This window comes from Macrobrachium nipponense, chromosome 35, assembly GCF_015104395.2.
Source record: "Macrobrachium nipponense isolate FS-2020 chromosome 35, ASM1510439v2, whole genome shotgun sequence".
NCBI lineage: Eukaryota > Metazoa > Arthropoda > Malacostraca > Decapoda > Palaemonidae > Macrobrachium > Macrobrachium nipponense.
The window spans coordinates 21,947,811-21,969,628 of record NC_061096.1 but is presented as its reverse complement, the minus strand read 5'-3'; the positions used below and the strand labels follow the sequence as shown (position 1 = coordinate 21,969,628).

General features: G+C 33.8%; 1 protein-coding gene across 7 annotated transcripts in view; it reads left to right on the top strand.

The window, feature by feature from the left end:
- Nucleotides 1–21,818, top strand: part of LOC135208471 (trichohyalin-like) — a 555,144-nt gene that overhangs the window by 233,824 nt on the left and 299,502 nt on the right. For all 7 annotated transcript variants that reach the window (XM_064240691.1, XM_064240696.1, XM_064240694.1 and 4 more), the window contains 2 exons: nucleotides 1,785–1,950; nucleotides 10,897–11,036. In XM_064240691.1, the coding sequence (XP_064096761.1) occupies nucleotides 1,785–1,950; nucleotides 10,897–11,036 (306 nt within the window). The remainder of the gene's footprint in view (nucleotides 1–1,784; nucleotides 1,951–10,896; nucleotides 11,037–21,818) is intronic.

The following is a 21,818-nucleotide window of genomic DNA, read 5'->3' as shown; positions in this document are numbered from 1 at the left end:
AAAGCGTAAAATTAATACATGTTACTGTTGATAGATGGTTGTATAGGACTATAGTGTCAAAATGATATGCTCATCCTTATGCCAGCAGATAATCTGTAGCTTAATAGGAATTTTTTAGATCAAATGTACCAGCCACTAAGCACAGCGCTTGTTTTATAATTGTCTACTGAAATAAAACGAGAATGATATGATATAATTTCTCATAAAGAAAGAACAGAAGTCACAGCGTTGATATGAATGTCGAGAGATCTAAAATAGACTAATTAGGGGCGAAGGATAATGGAGGTATAATGTGTGAGAGTGTATTTGCTTGGTACTTCGAAGGATGAGAAGATCGGTCAACATGATATTCTGTTCTAATCTCACGTACTTCATTATAGAGTTTTGGTATTCGGTGTGTATTTGGTATAATGCACCTTGAACGATCGTAGAAATATTTGGTACCTCTGTTAAAGATGTATTCTTTACAATTCATTTTAGGTTTTAGCGGGAAAGAAATGATGCAAAGCATAACATTGTTCATATATTATGATGTGTATTTGAAGAGGTTTGTGACCTTTACATTTGCCAGTTAAATCACAATGGAATAAATAGCAAATTGTCCAAAATATGAGATGAAATAACGACTTCAGTTTTTAGTATAGGTAGGGACAACTTTTACGAATGAATTGCTTTTGCAAAAATTAAATTGACGACTTTGGAACAATAAACTAATACGAGGTATTGGTCAGAAAACTTTCCGGTAAGCATTAATAAAAAAAAATTTCTAAAATCTATCTATACATTCCGTTCATCGAAATATTTCAAAGAATTTCTTGAATAATAAGAGTGGTTTTGACAGATTTCGAAGAATATTTCGAAATACTGTGGGATTCTATAATACTTTCTGTGTGTGACCCAGAGCGAGGGAGGAAGTGAGAGTGTCGTCTGCCATGTGTTTCTGACTTTTAAGAAAATGATATATTTTTTTCTGGCCATATAAATCTTTTTTAAAAAACTTGACCATATATAGCGCTTCTGTGATTTTCCCCCTTCTAACTTTTATGTATATCATGTTTAACCTGGCTGTGAATTTTTATTATTCTCTGTATTTTATTTTCTCGTTTAATGGCTGCTGCAGGTCGGTTAAAGTTACTTGTCCTTTTTATATAATTGCTGGAAACTTGTGAACGATATAAAAATAAAAGTAGGTTACAGTATTAAAATTACATATCTGGTAAAAAGTGACCAGTGGTTTTTTTATATATATATATATATATATATATATATAAATATATATATATATTATATATATATATATACATACATACACACACACACACACACACACACACACACACACACACATATTGATACACCTCTCAGCTCTCCCGTGTTAAAGGTCCTTGGTTCTTTCCGGCTTTACGTTACTTAGTCCATCCAGATGTAAATGTGTGCCGTGTATAGTCAAGAAAATGGACGTTAGGCCAGCAAACCTTATACTTGCTGTGTAACGGGGTTACTGAGTGCTCTAATATATTTTTCACTGGTATGCACACCAGAAAGTCTCTTCTTAGTATAATATGTTGCAGTGGGTCTTATAAATATTGTTTACCCGTCGTTGTATAAGAGCCCAACTGACCAGTGGCGTTGAAAGTCCATATAATTCTATCTCTTGTTACAACGACTTCTTAAACCAATCTAAGTTTTCAATCTGATACTAAACAGAAAGGCATCACTAGTTTTTTTATTGCTCTTGTGTAATGACCTCTCCATTTTGTTAATTTTCTTTGACCATTCCTCAGGTACAAAGCTCAAGTGCGAAGGGCAAACGACGAAATGGAGGTAATAACGGCCGAATGCGACATTTTACGACGAAGGGTCCAAGAAACGAGCGGGGCAGAGACAGGTCTCAGAGACCAGATAATGACGCTTCAGAGGGACCTGGATAGACAGAGAAGGGAATGGGAGGTAAGCTCTATCTTGAACATGTAAGGTTACTGGGGGAGTTATGGGATACTTTGGATGCTTCTATCTGCTACTGTCTGGGTTATGTTTCAGAGAGTAGTTTATGGAGGTTTTTCATGTAATATATTTTGGTTTAATAGACAAAAGGTATGGATAAATCAAAACGGTAGAAATATACAGGCATTTGAAATTTCATTGCCGTAGGATTGGCGAGCATTAGGATTTTCAGTAGTTATTTTGCAAAACCTTTACTCCCGTTATGAAGGTTGTTGAAAGAAATTAGATGATATAGTAGAGTTGCAATATAGGTTTAAGACAGAAACTTATATGAAGTTTTTAGCACACTTCTTTTGATCTGTACGTCCCTGAAAGTGTAAGCATTATGCCATTGCGTACTTAACTGTGTAAACTTAATGGAAGCTAAATCTAATTTGCAGCCAAAACAGCATGGCTTAGTAACACATTAATGTTCTGAAATCATTCTTATATAACTTCCAATCTAACTCTGGGTAGCTTTTGGGTCGTGTTATTGGCTGAGAAAACTAGCTGTTTCCGAAGTTAATGATTTCTTTTTAAAATTATAACGTATTTTTTTTTAAGTTTCATGTTTTGAAGTGTTATTTTTATCTCCTTCACCAGGTATCCTCAGTGAGTGCTTAAAATTAATTGTGTTTATGAGTATAATCATAATCTACACCTCGGTATATTATTAGGGACCATTGAGCACGAGATTGGAAATAAGTAATAATCCCCTGACTAATAAAATAACTAAAAGCACATTTATATAACCATTACTTTTTCCAGTTTAGTCTTAGGATTGTCTGAGTAATAGAGATAGATAAGCGATTTAATACGTCGCTTGAGCATCAAACATTTTCCTTGAAATGCTAAATCTTAAATCTGCATATCCTCAAAAAATGATATACTTTTGTGAAAGTGATCGTTTGTATAAGATTATACGTCCATTGATTTGGCAAAAGCTCAATGTGTTGGGAAGCACAGCTTACAAAACATCATGTTTGGTATTATTATTTGAACACCAATAATGTGAAATTCCAAGCTAAAAAACAAGTTTATATAAAATTAATTTTTGATAAGTTTTGATATTACAGTACTGCTATTATTATTATTATTATTATTATTATTATTATTATTATTATTATTATTATTATTATTATTATTATTATTATTATTATTATTATTATTATTATTATTATTATTATTATTATTTCTGTGACATCTTCAAGAAAAACGTTTGGATGAAATTTAGATGAATTTCACACAACACACCTTTATCTGAAATAAAATATTTAAAAAGGTTGGCATTGATTGCAGTATTACTGTATTCCAAGCGAATTGCAGTATATGACGTTTCTGCATTCACATTCGTGATAAGCGGCCTAAAATACTGCATTATAGGCAGTTTAAAGGAAAATTCCATTTCAACCCCACATGCCGTGGTAGCCAAATTGGATTTTGCTGAAAACTAAAAAAGATGCTCATTAAAGCTACCAATGGAAAGTATTTCATATTTTGCATACATCACAGATACTACGTTGGCAAATCAGTGATGTTAAAATAATGCCTATCCGTATGTAAATTAGGCTGTATCAAACATGTCTATTTGGTCACATGGCTCCAAAATTTTGTAAGTTTATAACCGACTGATATTCCGATTTTTTGGACATTTGGTATGGAAGGTTAAACACAAGAGGCAAAACGGATCATGTAGAAAAATAACTGATTAAATATATTACATGGACGGATCTGTTACTTATATTTATATATGTATATATGTGGGCATATATATATATTATATATATATATATGTATACATATACATACGTATATACGTGTATATATATATATATATATATATATATATATATATATATATATACACACACACATCCATACAAATATGTATCGACATATGTGTGTGTGTATATATATATATATATATTATATATATATATATATATATATATATATATATATATATATATATATATATACACACACACAATGTGTGTGCACGCGCATAATATGTTTTTGTCTGGAGGGAAAAGGAAAACCAAAATCAGTTTAGAAATAAGCATTCAGAAGATTTACTGACTTCTACTAGGCCTTCATTACCTTATCCATATGATTTAATTAAAAAACAACAAACCAGGTAATTCAGTGCAACCTATCACTACCGCAGTAGGATCAACTGATTATAAGGCATCATCTATTGAAGTTAGGTTTTATTCCATTCAAGTATTATTTAATTTCTGAAATAAAAAATCAGTCGAACTCTGTTAACAATGTGAAAAGATGAGCTTAGCGTCTTACAAATCTGTTAAAAGCGTGATAACGTGAGCTAAGCATTAAACCACAGAATAGTTAGTGTTGATATCACTTCACTGTTTGCGGAAATGCCAGCTGATGACATATTTGATAAGTTAGATTTCCGAAATTGCCATTACAACCCTGGTATTGGACTTGCTTTGTTAAGTAATCAAAATTGTATATTTACTTTCAAGGGAAGTTACATGTAGATTTGTAAGACAAAGTTGGTCCCTTCAATTTGGTAGTCTCAATAGGAAATTCAAAAAGATAACTTTGGTCTCTTTCATGGAATTTTCACCAAAAAACAATAACAGTATTTTTTTCTGAGATAGTTAGGTCATACATCAGACATCAAGTGGAAAATTCAAAGGAAGGAACGGTAGGTCTTGGCATATAACCGGTTGCTGCAAACTACGCAGAATGAGATTATGATTATATCCAATTATTACAACATTTCATAAACTAAACAGTTTCATATTGTAAAGATATTCTTACCAAAGATATCTTCATGGTAGGCCGGCTGAATTAGTTAGTAAGTCCATTCAGCACATTTCATTTATATACTTAGACAAAACATTAGAAATCTTGTAATAAATAAAATAATCATGGAATTGGCGCTGAAACTTGTTTACAGCTGGATTGATTGGTGCTTAGAGTGATTAATTGTGTATTAGATACTTGGAGCTTGGTGAATTAAAGGGAATCAAAATATTGTCGAACTTTAAGATCTCGATATTCTTCAGCCCATGGTTTCTAGCATTTTTCAGCTTGCAGGAGAGAGAGAGAGAGAGAGAGAAGAGAGAGAGAGAGAGAGAGGAGAACTTAAGTTCAAGAAAAACTTCTTTTAACGGGAAACCCAATTTTGTTTTTCCATCTGAATTCTTTTTCCTGCGCCGCAACTAAAGACAAGATTGATTTGCTGCAGGAGAACAACTTCTTGAACTCTTATCTGTTTCGGTGGATTTAAAGGACAAGGGACTCGCGAACTTTAATGACTTGGGTACCAAGAAAAAGTTACACGAGGAGAGTTGTTTTCTACATTGCCTATTTATTGTTTCGTTTAATGAATAAGACGTTCATCATAGTGTATAAAAATCTTGATAAGGGATAAATTATTAATACTGTATTAAAGTCACTTTGTGTTGAATCAGTAAAATAATTGTATAAATGCTTTAAGAATAAAAAAAACAGTGACTCGGTAAATGATATAAGTATATCTATATTTTAAATCAACTTTATAGATATTTTATTTATAATAAATTATGTCCAATAAATGAACCTGAAAATTTAGAAATTAGCTTTGAGGTACATTATTAATTACTATGAAGTCCTTGCTTGGAGAATTCCTCCTTCAAGGAAGAGAAAAATAAACAAGTTGCGCAATTTCTTAGCCTTCCAACGGCGCTGGTCTGAAGCATCAAAGGAGAGTTGTTTGGGAATTCTGAGTTTGTACTCGGACTAAGTCTAAAACTTAAACACTTCATATTTAAAAATTCTAGTTCTTTGTTTACCATCCAGCAGCGTGAGAACCTTGACTTACTTGGACAGTATTGAAATGTTTTTTTCTCCATAACCAGCATTTTAAAGGAAGCTTCAATTTTAGCCCAAATCTTGGGTTTTGTGACCGGGAGATTTTATACTGCCACTAAAATTTCACAATTTCTTCAAACGCCCTTCTGTTCATATCATATGGTTACAACTATTTTCATGTCCAGGTTACTTACACAGTGACAGATTTTTATAAAACTGACAGATTTGAGTCCTTAGCTAGGATGTTTTCTTCCACTACAGATATATCTGGTTTTACTGTTCCTTGGATGTAGGTATTTGGCCTTTTTGATACTCCTCTAGGTACTGCATGTCTTCCAATAAGAAGGCATTCAGTCATTGCCGTTAAGAAAAAGAAATGTTTCCGAAGATATATCTCTCTAAGAAGAACCAGTGTACTTTTCTCTAGTTTAATATCTCTAAAAATTGTTTTTTGTAACAAGATAACTGTATCATTTCATTATACTAATTAAACCCTGCAATGACACTGATAGTAGTAAAGATGATTTTTATGATAATGATAACCAGAAAGACAACTTTAATTCAGACAACTCATTATGCAGTTGCAGTCTTAAGGGAAACACTAAAAGGAGTCCATGTAACGTGCAGCTTATCTCGATTAACTTCTGAAAAAATATCTAAAGGAAAAAGCACAAGCGACTCAGTAATTGGAAGAATTTTCGGGTAAGAAATGAGGGCCACTTGAAGTTAATTAACGAAAGTTTGCAAGACCCGCTGTCTATTTTGTTCTCTTATTATTCGAGTCTTTAAAAAAATAAGGTTACCGTTTCGCTGCGTGGCATTTTTTTTCCACTTATTACTTTCTTGGTACAAAGTAGCAGTGTAACTTGTAGAAAACGATTCTAAAAGCAAAAGGAGACTTGAATTCAATCTATGAGAAAATTTATATATAAATATACGTGTGTGCCTGTAAATATAAGTTGTATGTATGTATATATATATATATATATATATATATATATATATATAGTATATATATATATATATATATATATATACGATCTAGATAGATAAACATATAGAGACTTGAATTGAACTTACAAGAGAATTTCTCTCTCTCTCTCTCTCGTCTCTCTCTCTCTCCTCTCTCAATCCTATCATCAAAACTCTCATCTCTCTCTCTCTCTCTCTCACACACACGCACACACACACACACACACACACACATATATATATAAATATATATAGATGTGTATATATACATACAAAAAAAAGAAAGATATGCTATCCGTTTTAAGTTTCCGTTCTAAGTGAAATGTTTGAGACGGTTATGGATCAAGTTATGTTATATACATGAATATTTCATTTAAATTCTTAATCCAAGCAGCATTATCAATGGTCTAAACTCAGGGGGTGACTTCAAAGGGAACATTACATTGACAAATAAATGTTGAAGCAGGTAAAGTAAAAAAGGAATAGCTTTTAAAGTGAGTAGTTAAATGCGTGAATACGAGTTGTTCATTCACTTAAATTTTGAGTCATCTAGTAATGAATGGAGAGATGGTTGCTAAATCGAAAAATGTTTCGTTGTTGAAACTGCATGGAGAAATATTGCCTGTCGTAGCTGTTGATCGATTTATAAATCAACAGAAAATTTCAGTGATTTCCTAAAATAAAACTGGACTTTCATTAAGTCTATCCCGCAGAGGAATGAGAGATAGAGTTAATTAAAGTAGCATTCTTCGCGTGGTATTTGTATTTGCAAACAGTTTTATATCAGTTTTTATTCTGTATTTAAAAGGAGCCTCTGAATTTGTTCAAAACTGCTATGTGCTTTTTCATACAAGTGTTCGACTTTCATTTATTCTGTTTGTCAACAGTGCCCTGTAAAATAGGGCATACTCAGATATTGAAAGCTAAGGCTTACCTTTTTCCTTGCACAGTTATTGATGTCTTTTGTAAAGTTTTGCGTTGCAGTATTGATCGTAAATTTCACCATTTTGAAATCATTTTCGTCACCATTTAAGATGTCTATATCAGCGTTCGTGTGTATGATGTTGCTAAACTAAGAAAACTTGGCATTTTTAACTCACTGTGAAGATTTCGTATTCAAGAAAATCGTTGACCTTTTTATTGGCTTTATGCATACGTTGTCAGGCTATAATATTCCATACTTTAATGTTAAAACTCCAAGTGTAATTTTATTCTTGCAGGTAATCGCACTGTTTTATGTCTTTCATCTCGTTATATTGTACCTTTACCCGCTACTAAGATATGTCGGTAAAATAGGTGGCCTCAGATAGCCATGCTAAACCGCTGTAAACTGAGTGTTGTCACTACACAGGAAAGGGAAACTGCAAGCTTGAGAGTTTAACTCTTGGAAAGAAGATCTGAAAGAGCTTTAATTTGTCTTTGTCTTGATTATGTTTTTACAAAAATAATTGTTAAACGGCCTTAAGAAGGTTAATTTTGTAAGAATATTTTACATGCAATAGAAGAGTTATAGATTTTCTGATAGATATTGTGTTGATAATGATTGTAGATTTTTATATTGCAGTATTATTAAATTTTTACGGAATACCTGCGATTTCTGGTATGTAATTCCCGTTTCAACAGTTGACTTTAAGGAAGAGAGTGTCTCATAAGTATAATTATGTTGAGTAATTTCACGTAAAATTAATGTTGCTATGACAGTCTTCACTGAGAGAGAGAGAGAGAGAGAGAGAGAGAGAGAGAGAGAGAGAGAGAGAGAGAGAGAGAGAGAGAGAGAGAGAGAGAGAGAGAGAGAGAGAGATGAGGTATGAAAGCCATTTTTTTATGTCTGAAACTTGACCCCGGTGTATTTGAGCACTTATCATTAGTAACTGTTGAGGCACCTGAAACTGATGCTTCAAGACATGAAACAGGAAGAGCTCAGCTTTAATGCGACACCAGAGTAATAAAAGTGGGTGATGGCCTATATTTTGACAAAAATTTCCCGCCCCGGGGGAACTGTTGCTTGATTTGGGTTGCGCATATCTGGGGGAATGAAGCAAAAAATAAATCGTTTTTTGATATCAAATATTAGGAAAAGGACTTGATGGAAATTCTAACCTCGTAACATTCGTTCACTTAATGCAGATGTATTAATATTCACTAAAAATTAAACATAAAAGAAGAAATGTTTAATATTACCATCGATGAAATTAGAATTGACACGAAGAGATTATATCATTTGAAGTAAACTAGCTTGTACAAGGAAGGATTCATCTTCATTGGTAACATCCTGTCTTTTGATGGAAGTAACTACCCGCCTCATCCTGTCACTAGGTGAATAAAAGTATTGTCATCTCGCTAGAACTGTAGGATTCGGTCAACAGAGCTGAATATTCATTGGAGCTAGGCATTCGCCTAACGTTTACTGCGACTGACCAACCGTTAAAACAAATAATTGGGAAATGGTAGTTTTCTAACACTCTGGTATAAAACTTCTATTTGTCTTTTGCTGTTCGTCTTGGTATCCTTATTTAAAATCCCAGCCCAAGTGGTAATTAAGCTATTACAATGATACCTTAGTAAGATGGGTGTCTCCATCATTATTTGCGATGCAAGGAGTACTTTGAAGGGTACCGCTGTTAACCCTCCCCCCCAAAAAAAAAAAACTTGCTTACGCATTACAAGTATATACTAAGTTAAGCTTTGTTGGGTTCCAGTAAGTAAGGATGTGTTTTGTAAAGGTAGCAAATCTAGCGAAGGCAAGGGCACCTAAATAACCCAATTCTGTGTTGAGAAGAAAAGTCCTTTCTTCACCAAAACGATGTCATCTCTCACTAGATCCATTATGTAACTGTCAGCTCTCATCATGTTAGTAACGTACCTACTATTCTTCATGACAGGAGGCTCACCATTTAATCAGGAATGAAAACAATAACTTACAACTCTTAATAGATACTCGGAAATATAATTAATGATATAAATAAAGGAGTCATGCATTTTCGTGCTTTTATAAAAATCAAGGTAATCTGTGATTGGTATTTCAGCATTTCGTTAATGTCGTGGGTCTCAATTATTATATATCGACGTTAGATCACAGATAATGGATTGAGAAATGATTCTTTGTACTCAAAAGCTCAGTAAGGACAGTTAAACTATATGATACTTGATGATGAAACAAATGGAAGTGCAACGAATTCGTTGACATTAAAGAGATTATATTATAATTCTTGGCACGTGGGTATAAGTCATGTAGAATAATATTATAGATATAATATCGTCGTATCTCGGTCATCCATCTTTTTTCAGCTTGCTCTAATAAATTCGGATGTCTTGTCGCTGGCTTCTCAAGTAGAATATGGAATTATCTGTTTCGTGGTACCTCTTAATTTTGGGAATAAATCCTATCCAGAAACATTTTCGAGCTGTAAATAGATCTTAAAGAATTATAATTATTAATGACTATATGGTGGAATTGACTGGTTTGAATTAATAGTTATTTAGGATATGGGTTTATAGAATTAACCAATAACTTTGATGTTAAAAATAAATTTAAAACTACAGTTGCAAAGATTTTGGGATTGAATACCAAATTCTAATGATACCATTCACAGAATGATTTCGCCTCAAAACGTGGCTGCTTGTCTGAGTTGAAAATGAATTCAAGAGATTTTTTTTTCTTAATGAGAATAACCCTTACTACCGTTCATTTATCATTCTAAAATTATACCCTCTTATTTCAGTCCCCTCTGAATTAATGGGGTCATTTACCAATTCTGAAGTAAAAGTATTCGTCCCTGTAGGGTGAAATGACCATTCCTAATTGTTTTAGATCATTTTTATCAGCATTGTCTCTCATCATATATTCCAGACTTCAGCAATCTTCCTTTATTGTTTCCTGGTTACAGTAATCATCTTTCTCTTGCCTTGTTTAAGCGGATATCACTTGTATAGTCCATGCAGAATAAACGTTTTTTATATAAGCTCAGATAAGGTATTCTCATCAGATTAACCCGGATTTTGGTCAGGAATTTTTTTCGTTCACCCTAAAGCAATTATCGTTAGTCATCCCTATCTAAGAGGGAACCGAGTGGCTTAGGATAATTGTCTTATTTTTTTCTTTCTTTCTTCTCTCAGCTAAAGGTTCAAATGAAGGAGCAGGATGCCCAGGAAGCGGCGCTTAGATTTAGCCAGGAAAAGAGAGATTACGACGTCAAGATCCGCAACTTGGAGGAAGAAAAGAGGCTCCAAGAAGAAGAGTGGGAGGAGAGATTGAGGTAAGTGGAGGCAAAAAGAAGAAGAATATAATGAGGGAGGACTGGAGTAATGGAATGATAGCGACTGAGTGTTTCAAAGAGCTTATAATCATTATTATTTAAGAAGTTAGTGTCCATGCTCATTCGCGTGCTGCGAAAATTATATTGAAATGATCTTGAACGATTTCTGTCTGAACGGATGTACCACAAGAGAAAGAACTGAAAAATAGTTCGGGATTAAGCCACAACCCTGAATGGGAGAGGAATAATTGCTAAAGTAGGCTGGATTCATCTTCGGAGTAAATCGCTTGGATATTTCAAAAGATGCTTCTTTCCCGTCTTGGAATACATCTTAGTCTAGAAAAATGAGTTTTTTGTTTGCAGTCAATTGTCGTTTTTATTCATCTCACATTTGAGATAGTACAGGTTGCATCTCAGGTTTGATAAAAATTCTTAACTAATATCTCTCACACACAGTTGGCTACAAATTTCTACGCAAATAATAACTTTGACTATACTAACGTTATGTACCTATTCGTAATGAATCTCTCTCTCTCTCTCTCTCTCTCTCTCTCTCTCTCTCTCTCTCTCTCTCTCTCTCTCTCTCACACACACACAAACACACACACACACCCAGAAATGGTACCTGAAATGTTCTGTTTCAGATGTAACATGGGATAAGTAAACAGCAGATACCAAAATATAGTAGCGTTTCATGCCAAGATCGTAAAGAATTTTCGTAACATTCCGGAAGTATTTACCCGATGATTCAAGCATTCTCTGAGTGAATCTAAATTAAACTATTCGCAGAAAATGGCTCTAGACTCAAGCATTAATCGAAATTTAATAAAAGAAACTCCAGAGTGAATTGCTCAAAATAATCTTTGAGGGCTACGCTTTGGATCAATGATTTCATAAAAAATCGATTATGGTATGGATTGAATGGAGGAAAAGGGGGTTGGGGGATATATTTCTGAACGGGGGGAGATAGGATGGAAAGTAAGCATATATTTCTCTTCATTAGTTGGTGAGCCAAACCTGGCGTCTATGTAACCTTTAGTACCTCCCCAGCTAAGCCTATTTTGTGTTCTACTAAATCGGATAAAAGATGTCAGTGACCAAAACAAATACAAGATGATGTTTTTCCCGAGTGAATATCTTTCGCTCAGGAACACTGGTATGGTTTATTATATGCTATTCTGTTTTTCTTATATATGACCCATATCTGTAATTTTTATATCAATGGAGAGAAGACGTATTCTTAAACATTTAATTGTAAATTGTTAATGATAAATCTAAGGTTAGTTAGAAAATTTCAGTCTTTTTTTATTAGATTAACGTGAACAGACATTTTATTTGTTACGCTCCACTTTACCAAACATGTATTTTTTGCAAGATTTAGGCAAAATGATTTCAGATGGTGATAAATGCAATATAATATTCTCGGCTGAATCTTATCTGAGGGAAGTTTTACCCTGCCAGCGTTATTATATTTAAAACAATCACTTTTGTCAAATTAGCGCATGTCACAAAACACATAATTGATGGAAGCAACTTTTATTATCATTAGCTACTTAAATCCAGTTACTTTTTTTCTCTTTTTCAAAACAAAAATGCGCTAGTATCATGCCTCAGAGTATGGGAATATACATTTTGTAAACTGTAAAATTGACAGGAATACTTTGCCACTGAAAGTACACGTAACTGAATAAGTATAATGGAATGAACGAAACCTAGACTTGAGAATTAAGTACGTCCAGAAATTGTCATATTCTTATTGCAATTTTCATCTTCTGATACGTAAAGTAAATGGGCCCTTTCGCCTTTTTAATCTTCCGTTGAGATGGTCATGTGCAACTATATCTGCAGACTCCTATCACCAATGTCATAAGTCTCCATCTCCTGTCTCTCACTGACTAGTCTGCTCTGAGGATTGGAAATCTCTTCCCATACACTGGTGGCTAGCTTCTCGATGGGAATTTAATAGTTCATCTTCATATTATTTTTTGGCAGCACTGACATTCCCTCAGAACTATTACACCTCTCTTTAAACATTAAATGTTTTAGGTTGTGACTTTAGTTAACGAAGCATATATATATTCTGCACAAGTGAATGGCTTAAGACCATTCACTAAGTTCACAGAAACATCTAAGGCGAAGCGCTGGTGTTTGGTGTAGAATTTAGATTGGAGAAACTTTCTCGATACATTTAAATGCAAATTTGAAATTCCAGGGCAGAGGTTCACGCAGAGCCAAAGGCAGTGTCAGGGCAATATTGTTGGTCATTCGTAACTCAGAAGTTGTTTCTAGTACCTTGAAAAAATACGCAGTCCTTCCTACTAAAAGGTTTTGCACATTTATAGATCATTATTGTCTGGAGTGGGTGGCCATCTTACCTGGATTAATTCGTTTATGTTTTCACTTCTCCATTTGGCTTTCAAAGAAACGGCTTTCTGTTTTCCCACTTTGAATATGTTTTTTAAGCGGCCACCTAAGTTCGCCGGGCTTAAATGAAAAATTCCCCAAAACTTATCAATAATTACAAGAATGTTATAAGTACTTTATACTTACTGGTCACGCATAAAGCTGCAAATACTCGTATTTATCCCTTGCTGCCCCTGAGCTGTGTAATATTTAGCGCTCTAGCAGTGAAGAAGTAGAACTAAACCATGTATAATTAGTATAAAAAGAGAGTATGTTAAACCAATGAATCATTGGTACTTACAACTATAATGCGTTTGAGATGGTAATAATGAATTCACTTTTTGGGAAGTATTGTTTGCATTTTTATGAAGTGATGTGCGATTTGAAAATAACACAAAGGTTCCTGAAGATTTTTGTTGTTGTTGATATGAGGACTATATAAAAACGAGAGAATGTCCTCTGCGTTCGGTAAATATTTTATTATTTTATTTTTTTCATATATACGTAGATGGTCCAAATTTTTCTTGATAATATGAAAATTTATGCACAAAAAAATTTACATGGTATTTTAAGTTTATAAATAATATGCTAGTGCGGATAGGTTAAAGAGTATTTATATATATAATATATATATATGTAATACACACACACGCACACGCACACGCACCACACACACAACACACACACACACACACACACACACACATATATATATATATATATATATATATATATATATATATATATATATATATGTAAAACAACAAAACTCTATCTTTCCCTGGAATAATCATAGCTAACGAATGGCACGTTATTCTGGAAGCTCTTGGAGAGAATAATTTTCACTATATATGGCTATTCTCATAATGTTCTTTGCCGGGATTTTAGCCGAAGACTTTCACTATAGGAGGCAGAAAGAACCAACACTATCACATTACTCAGATAGTGAAGGAGAACATCATTTGCATATCATTTTGTATTCTTTTGTGTTTCTTGAATCCTGTAATCTTTCTGTTATTTACAGACAGGTTTGTCGTCAGCTGAAAAGCTAAGTCCATTAACTTTATGCTTGTACTTTACCTTTTCCTTTTCTCATACCATTGTTTATCTTTCTCGTTTTTCCATGGAGGTTTATATCACCGGGCTTTAGGAAAATCTCTCTCCAAACAACTCTTTAGAACCCTTTCGTGATTTATTGTCTGTGAAGAGACCTGATTTCTTTGCGTTCTCCTGAAACTGGAAAGGAAGCTGAGAGCTTTTATGACCAAGAATCTTGGTTGAAGAATTGGGAGAATTTCTTTCTATATATATATATATATATTATATATATATTATATATATATATATATATATATATATATATATATATATATATATATATATATATATATATATATATATATATATATATATATATATTATATATATATATATATATATATATATATATATATATATATATCGAAGAAAGGGCGGCAATTGTCTTTTTCCCTTTCTTAGATATTTTGATACATAGAGAACCATTTTAATGTAAATTCAGTATTTAAAGGAAACCAACCAACAACTTAACTTATGGTCATTTCTATTCAGGCCACCATCTTAACATCAAAATATCCATTTTTTCTTCCATGTTTTTACGAGCAGTGCGCATTCCCAGTCCCCAATATTTGGATCAAGAAATTGAATGCATAAGAAAAATAGGGAAAAATTTATGTTATCCATCACATTTATTAGATATTTGCTATAATAAAGCCCACAAAAAGTTTTATACTGTAAGTAACACGGAGAAAGAAAATTCTAAGAACATTCTCAGTTTGCCTTATTTTAACGGATTTGAAACTATTAAATCATTGTTAAAAGCCTTTAAGGTCAACCTTGTTTTTTCCAATAATAACACGCTAAAAGGAATGTTACTAAAAATGTCCCCAGGGAAAGCAACAACTTAATATATAAAATTCCATGTATGGACTGCCCCTCCTTTTATCTCGGACAGTCGAGCAAGGACTTAGAAGTAAGATTAAAACAGCATAAATATTCTAATGCAATATTCATTCAAGTGAAAACAACCATCGGATAAATTGGATTGGTAGTTCAGTAATTGCAAGATCAAAAGATGTCTTATCACGAAGTCTTTTAGAATCTGCCATAATACAACTTACTTCCCATTGTAATTTCAATATTAGTCGTGGCCGTTTCATTTAGACCTTGTATTTGTAACATGTTTAAGAATGACCTCAAAGATATAATTACAGACTTAAACACAAATTAGTTGCCTTAGAGATATTTTCTGTGTACATGTATATTTAATGTTTTGTGAATAAGTTTTTGTTTACCAAAGATCTGATTGTGGTCAGCTGCCTGTATAATCCTTTAATTGTCTTGTCCCTGTGTCTGAGCAGTTGGACTTAATCTTTTTGTTCTTAAATTGTACCCATGTTTATGCTTGTTTGGAAAGGTTACTCATTCTCCAGGTGTGTTGGATTCTAGGTATACTAATCTCCTTATAATCCCTATCTGTCACTTATACGACCTTTCCTGTACTCTCAGTTTCTCATGTAAGCCAGTTTGTCTGCTAAGTAAAGGACGTTGAGTCGAAAGATCTTGCAGTAACTCCGTTGTTTATCTTTCCTTCGTGGTTTATACCTTTATTTATGCATTTATCACGTTCCAAAATCTCGTGATTCAGTTATACATACATACATACATACATACATATATATATATATATATATATATATATATATATATATATATATATATATATATATATATGCAGAAGCTGGGTACTATGTCGTAACTCTAAGAAAATGGGGATATAATCCACAGTGATGTAAAGTCCTTATGTAGTTATATAAAAATATATAATTAACTGTACAAGAATATATATTTTATATAACTACATAAGGATATCACATCATTGTGGATTATATCCCCATGTATATATATATATATATATATATATATATATATATATATATATATATATATATATATATTTAATGTGTGAAGGAGTTTGCAGAGACTAGTGAAATAGTACAAGTAGACAAAATTGAGAGTGCCGTTTGAAAAGAAAAAGATGAGATAGAAAGAATATATGAGGAATGGAAAAGAACGTCATAGCAATTCTTTGCAAGAACCTTTCCATTCTCCTGGCTTCATTTGGGCAGCAAGAAAATGTGAATGTTGTATGTGATCGTAGTATAGAGGTAGGTAGGTGATAGAGAAAGAGACGTTAAGTGTTATGTATGTACGGGGTGGAGTGATAAGAATAGAGCCCTGTGAATTGTGTTGTGATAAGGGCTGGATTGTTGAGTGTGGCTGTGACTTCAAAACAGGTCGGTTAGTAAGAGTAGTTCGGAAACAAAACATTTGAGCAGTAGGCCGTTTTGAAATACCTATTTATTTCTGCTCCTCGAAACCGTAAGCGAATTATACAGGAATATGCTCTGATGGCTTGAAATAGTCTTACTTTTCTTCGTGGTTTAATGGGTCATGTCGTGACTAAACCGTGTCTTCATTGATTCATTCATTCTTTTCGATCTGAAAGCTTTTATAGGGAAGAGTTTCCCAAAATATTAGGAAATAGATGAAAAAAAGCAGGTTTATTGTGATCGTGATCTATAAATCTTATGTATATTTACGTACATATAAATGTATATATGTATGTATATATATGTGTATATGTATGCGTATATATAAACATATATATCATAAATCCATACGAAATTCGTTGAAATTTTTTATCCACAATAGCATGCCGAGGAAAACGAAAAATGGTAACATTCGTAGACTCGCTGCCTATGGAATAATACTACTAAATGACTCTGAGATGACGTTTCAAGAGGGGAGTGAACATATTTTACATAACCGCGTCGTTTATCTTTTCATTGTAATTTACTATCGCCACATGTCGTGTACTCCTTTTAAGGAAAAGGAAAGGGAAAGGAAAGGTCGTCTGATTTGTTAATAATTCACCCTTTCACCGGATGTAGCAAGTCTTTTGAATTATGAATGGCCTCTGGCACCAATGGGGAAAAGGGGACAGACGATGAATGTACGATGTGTGCAAGAGCTACGATGACCCTCTTTTTTGTATTAAGAATCTTCTCTCTCTCTCTCTCTCTCTCTCTCTCTCTCTCTCTCTCTCTCTCTCTCTCTCTCTCTCTCTCTCTCTCGTAAACCCCATTGATTTCATGTGGCCTTTTCCATATGAATTCTTTGATTTATCCGGGCAAATCAAATTTGGGTTTTTATTGATATTGTGAAGTGCACGACAAATTATACTGATTATATTTTTATATATATATTTCCTCTATCAAAATGTTCTCCCACTTGATATGCCATTGGTTTGGAATGACCCAGCGCCGGGATGACGATATTTTTATTTATTTTTGACTACTGAATGATTCTATTCTTTATAGGAGTATTTTAGGGTTCTCTCTCTTATGTCTCTGGGAGTTATTGGCTCTGGTCCACTGCTGGACGTACCCCGTCAATATAAATGAAAAGACTATCCATCTCATTTCACGCTTGGATGGTTTCTCATGGTTGCGGTTTATTTACGGCAGAAGGATGAAGAGAATTTTGATAAGAGAAAAAAAATGAGCACAGACGGACACAAAAACTCCTTTCACCATGCGCTTTTCCCACCTTGCATGGGGTGCTGCCAGAAGGGTGCACGTTTCTGTATTAAAAGAGAGAGAGAGAGAGAGGAGAAGGTGGTTGGGGGAGGGGGGGGGGGGGGGGGGGCCCTTCAGGGCGTCTGAGGAGTACGGGATCGGTCTCGTCGAAAGAAAAGTGGTGGCTGTGCTAGGTAATTTGAATAGTAAAATTAGGAGGGAAAGGACGTAAATGGTAGTCTTGGTAGGTTTGAGGACTTCTGTAGAAGTAGAATGGCGAGGAAACAAATGATAGATTATGGTGTGCTAATAGGAAATACATGGAAGAGTAAGTTAGTGGTTGTATTGACGAGAAGACGAATGACTGGATACATATCAAATCATAACTTGGTTGAATCAGATGCATTAATAAAGTTCAATTTAAGTTAAAGTTTGCTATTAATTTAATATAGGTAAATCTTTGATCAGAAAAATAAGAAAGATTTGGAAGAGAAGTCTCCAAGAAAGCAAACATTAAGGTGGTAAAAGGAATTATTGAGCCAGTTCAGTTTCATGGAAGTGAGCTTTAGACACTAAATGCAGAAAACTGCGTAGATTAATTTTATTTAGGTGGTATATATTGAGTAAGAGCTGCTGCGTCATCGTGAGCATGTGGTGAAAGTTTTGAACAGAGGAAAAGGCAAATGAATATTATGATATAATAAGAGCATCTGGAGAGAACTAATGAGAGTAGTTTGGTTAAAAAAAAATTATTCTGAAGATTTATCTGGGTCTTGGGAAGTGGGTCAAAGGAGTGAGTATTTTGGACATTTGTTGAAACTAAAGAATAAACGAGACAGGTGAATGACACAAGGAGGTGAGGGGTTAATATAGAATGAGAATCCTTGCGGGAGTAAACGTTGAGTACCTACGGGAAAGTAAATTGGCGGAGGAAAGGAAAGACACCAGGTCCATCGCAGTGCCGTTAAAATGCAGCATCGGACTTTTAGCTCTTGATAGAACTAAAAGTCAGATGCTTCATTTTAACGGTTCGGCGATGGACCTGAATGTGAATCGTATTCCCAATTGTTCCAGCTAAAGTCAGTCGTCCTCCCTTCCCCATTGAGGAATTCCGCTGACAGCCTCAATATGGTGGGAAATAGGCGAGATTATTCGTTTTATTAACGCAGCAAAAAAACTTCCAGTTATAACCAGGAAAAGCGACAGCAGCAAAAAAATTTAGTTTGAGAGATATGTCAAACCGTAACGATTTGAAAGGATTTGTCTTTACAGCAGCTATAATTTTATATTCATTTTTTCATTTCCTCACGATATGATTTCCATAACGAGAAAATTAAAATAGAAATAATTAGTATCTTAAATTTAAAAAGTTCATAATTCTTACAAAAATAAGGAGAAGACAAGATTAAGAATCAATTCGTAAAATTAAAGTGAAATCAATTTCACAATGATAAGGAATCAGTACAGCGAAGTTTGGGTAACGAAGGTAGGAGCGATCCTAAATCTTGATGACCATAATAATAATAATAATAATAATAATAATAATAATAATAATAATAATAATAATAACAACAATAATAATAATAATAATAGTAAGAAGAAGAAGAAGAAGAAGAAAAGAGAAGAAGAAGAAGAAGAAGAAGAAGAAGAAGAAAAGGAAAATAAAATAAATCAGTGCTAAAATAGAACTAAACAGAGCAGTTTTAATTTAATAGTCATTGTTCATTATAAAAAAATAAAGATTAAACAGGTGAAGAACCTCTCTCTCTCTCTCTCTCTCTCTCTCTCTCTCTCTCTCTCTCTCTCTCTCTCTCTCTCTCTCTCTCATCTCCATCGTTCCCACTCTCATCAGGGAAACTCAATCCATTCGTAATTCACCAATACCGTCTCTCAGCGTTGCTGTGTCCTTTGGCGGCGTTGTCTGTTTTCCCGAGGACGGCTTTCTTTGTCAAAATCTTACACGTCTAAAGACTTACTCTTATCTGAGTTTTTTCAGTTGTTCTGCATTTGATTCCATTGGAGATAACGTGAGGCGTTTGCTAAATGAATTATATTTCTCTCACAGCCTTGTTCTAGCAGCAAAGACCAGGTACAAAGATGAGTCATGAACTGACTGTTGCTAATAGAAATGGGAATTTGGCTGGAATGGGCTATCGGGAATTCGGCTATAATTGTTCCAATTGCTTCCGAGGATTTTGGAGCTTTACAATTCCCTCCTTCATAATTGGTGTATTCTGGACGTACCCTTGATAACTGAGTCTATTAGTGAGGCTGCAATCGTAGTCATACTCCTGATAGTTATTGGGCAAAAAAAAATATTGGCTTATTATTGCCTAAAACACTGGAATAGACTATTAGAACACTATTATTATTTAAGCAGCATCTCATCCGTGGGGAGAATAATCCTGATAAGAAATTTATTCGATAATATATTATATAATAATATATATATAGTATATATATATATATATATATATATATATATATATATATATTCCATCATTATGGTCTTCCCTTTAACAGTGCAGGGGGTATGTGGGTTTCTGAGAAAAGATAATGATCACTGTCACAGTAATCCTTTCATCAATTGGTCGTGGCTGAACTACTGTCCAAGAAACTTCTGTTAAGGATCCTCCTAACCCAAACTAGTATGTTTTCACAACATCTGCCCAGCAGTTCCTAAGGGTTCCTCTCTTCCGCGCTACAAACACTTCCATGTAACCTTGCCTAACCTATCGTCCTTCATTGTATCCACATAACCAAAACATCTCGCACTCTAATCCTTCATTCATCTGATCCTGTGTCACATTTAATTCGTAAACAGTTGATTGCTACAGCTTCACCCCTGTTTATTTAATGTGCATGTAACATCTACTCTTCTTTACTGTAAAGGGGAGTTTAATTACCAATACCTTCACGTACTCCAGACTTCATTTCCCTAAACACTCCTACATATTTACTACTGTTTCCGTTTTCCATCATCCATCCCAACATTCAATTTACCTACATAACCTAAATATATCTCACATTTACATTCAACTTTCTCCCTTTGGAAACCCTTAAAACTCTTCATTCAGGATCCATTTCCTTATCCCACGGAGACATAGTGCACCAATGTCTCTGGCCCATTTTCACAGCAAACTGTAGTCAGTTCACTTAAGGTAGATTCTTGGATGAACCCTATGCCTACGAGACGTTGGTTTGGCGGCATAGGACTCATCCAAGAATCTACCTTAAGTGAACCAGCTATAATTACTCATCTGCATACCGTTTCTAATGAACACTTTAGTGCCATCATAAAAGTTTGTTATTGATCTCAGCAACTTATTGTCAGTTACTTTCATCTCAACATTCCACATTACCTCATTGATAATAGTAATTGTTATAGTTATGATTTTTATCATTATTCATATTAACAATTCAGTCACAAGTTTTTTCTGCACCCATGTTTACCATATATAGCTGTTTCCCTTTACTGTCCAACTCCGCACATGACTCGTAGACAATACCTGCTCTCTCAGTGTAAAAGGATCTGTAATCATTTTACTTTCTCAGTCAAAATCATGCCATACACCTTCCTTCACTGGTTAACTACTATGAGATTCAGGGCTTCTGTAACACGGTTTTTTGGCAATAACTTTTTATCTATGCATTTCATAGATATAACGCTTATTCAGAATACACATTATATCTGCACATAAATTTTGACTGTATTCTGCATTACGTAGGTTGAATAAATTTGGTACTTATAATGTAAAAG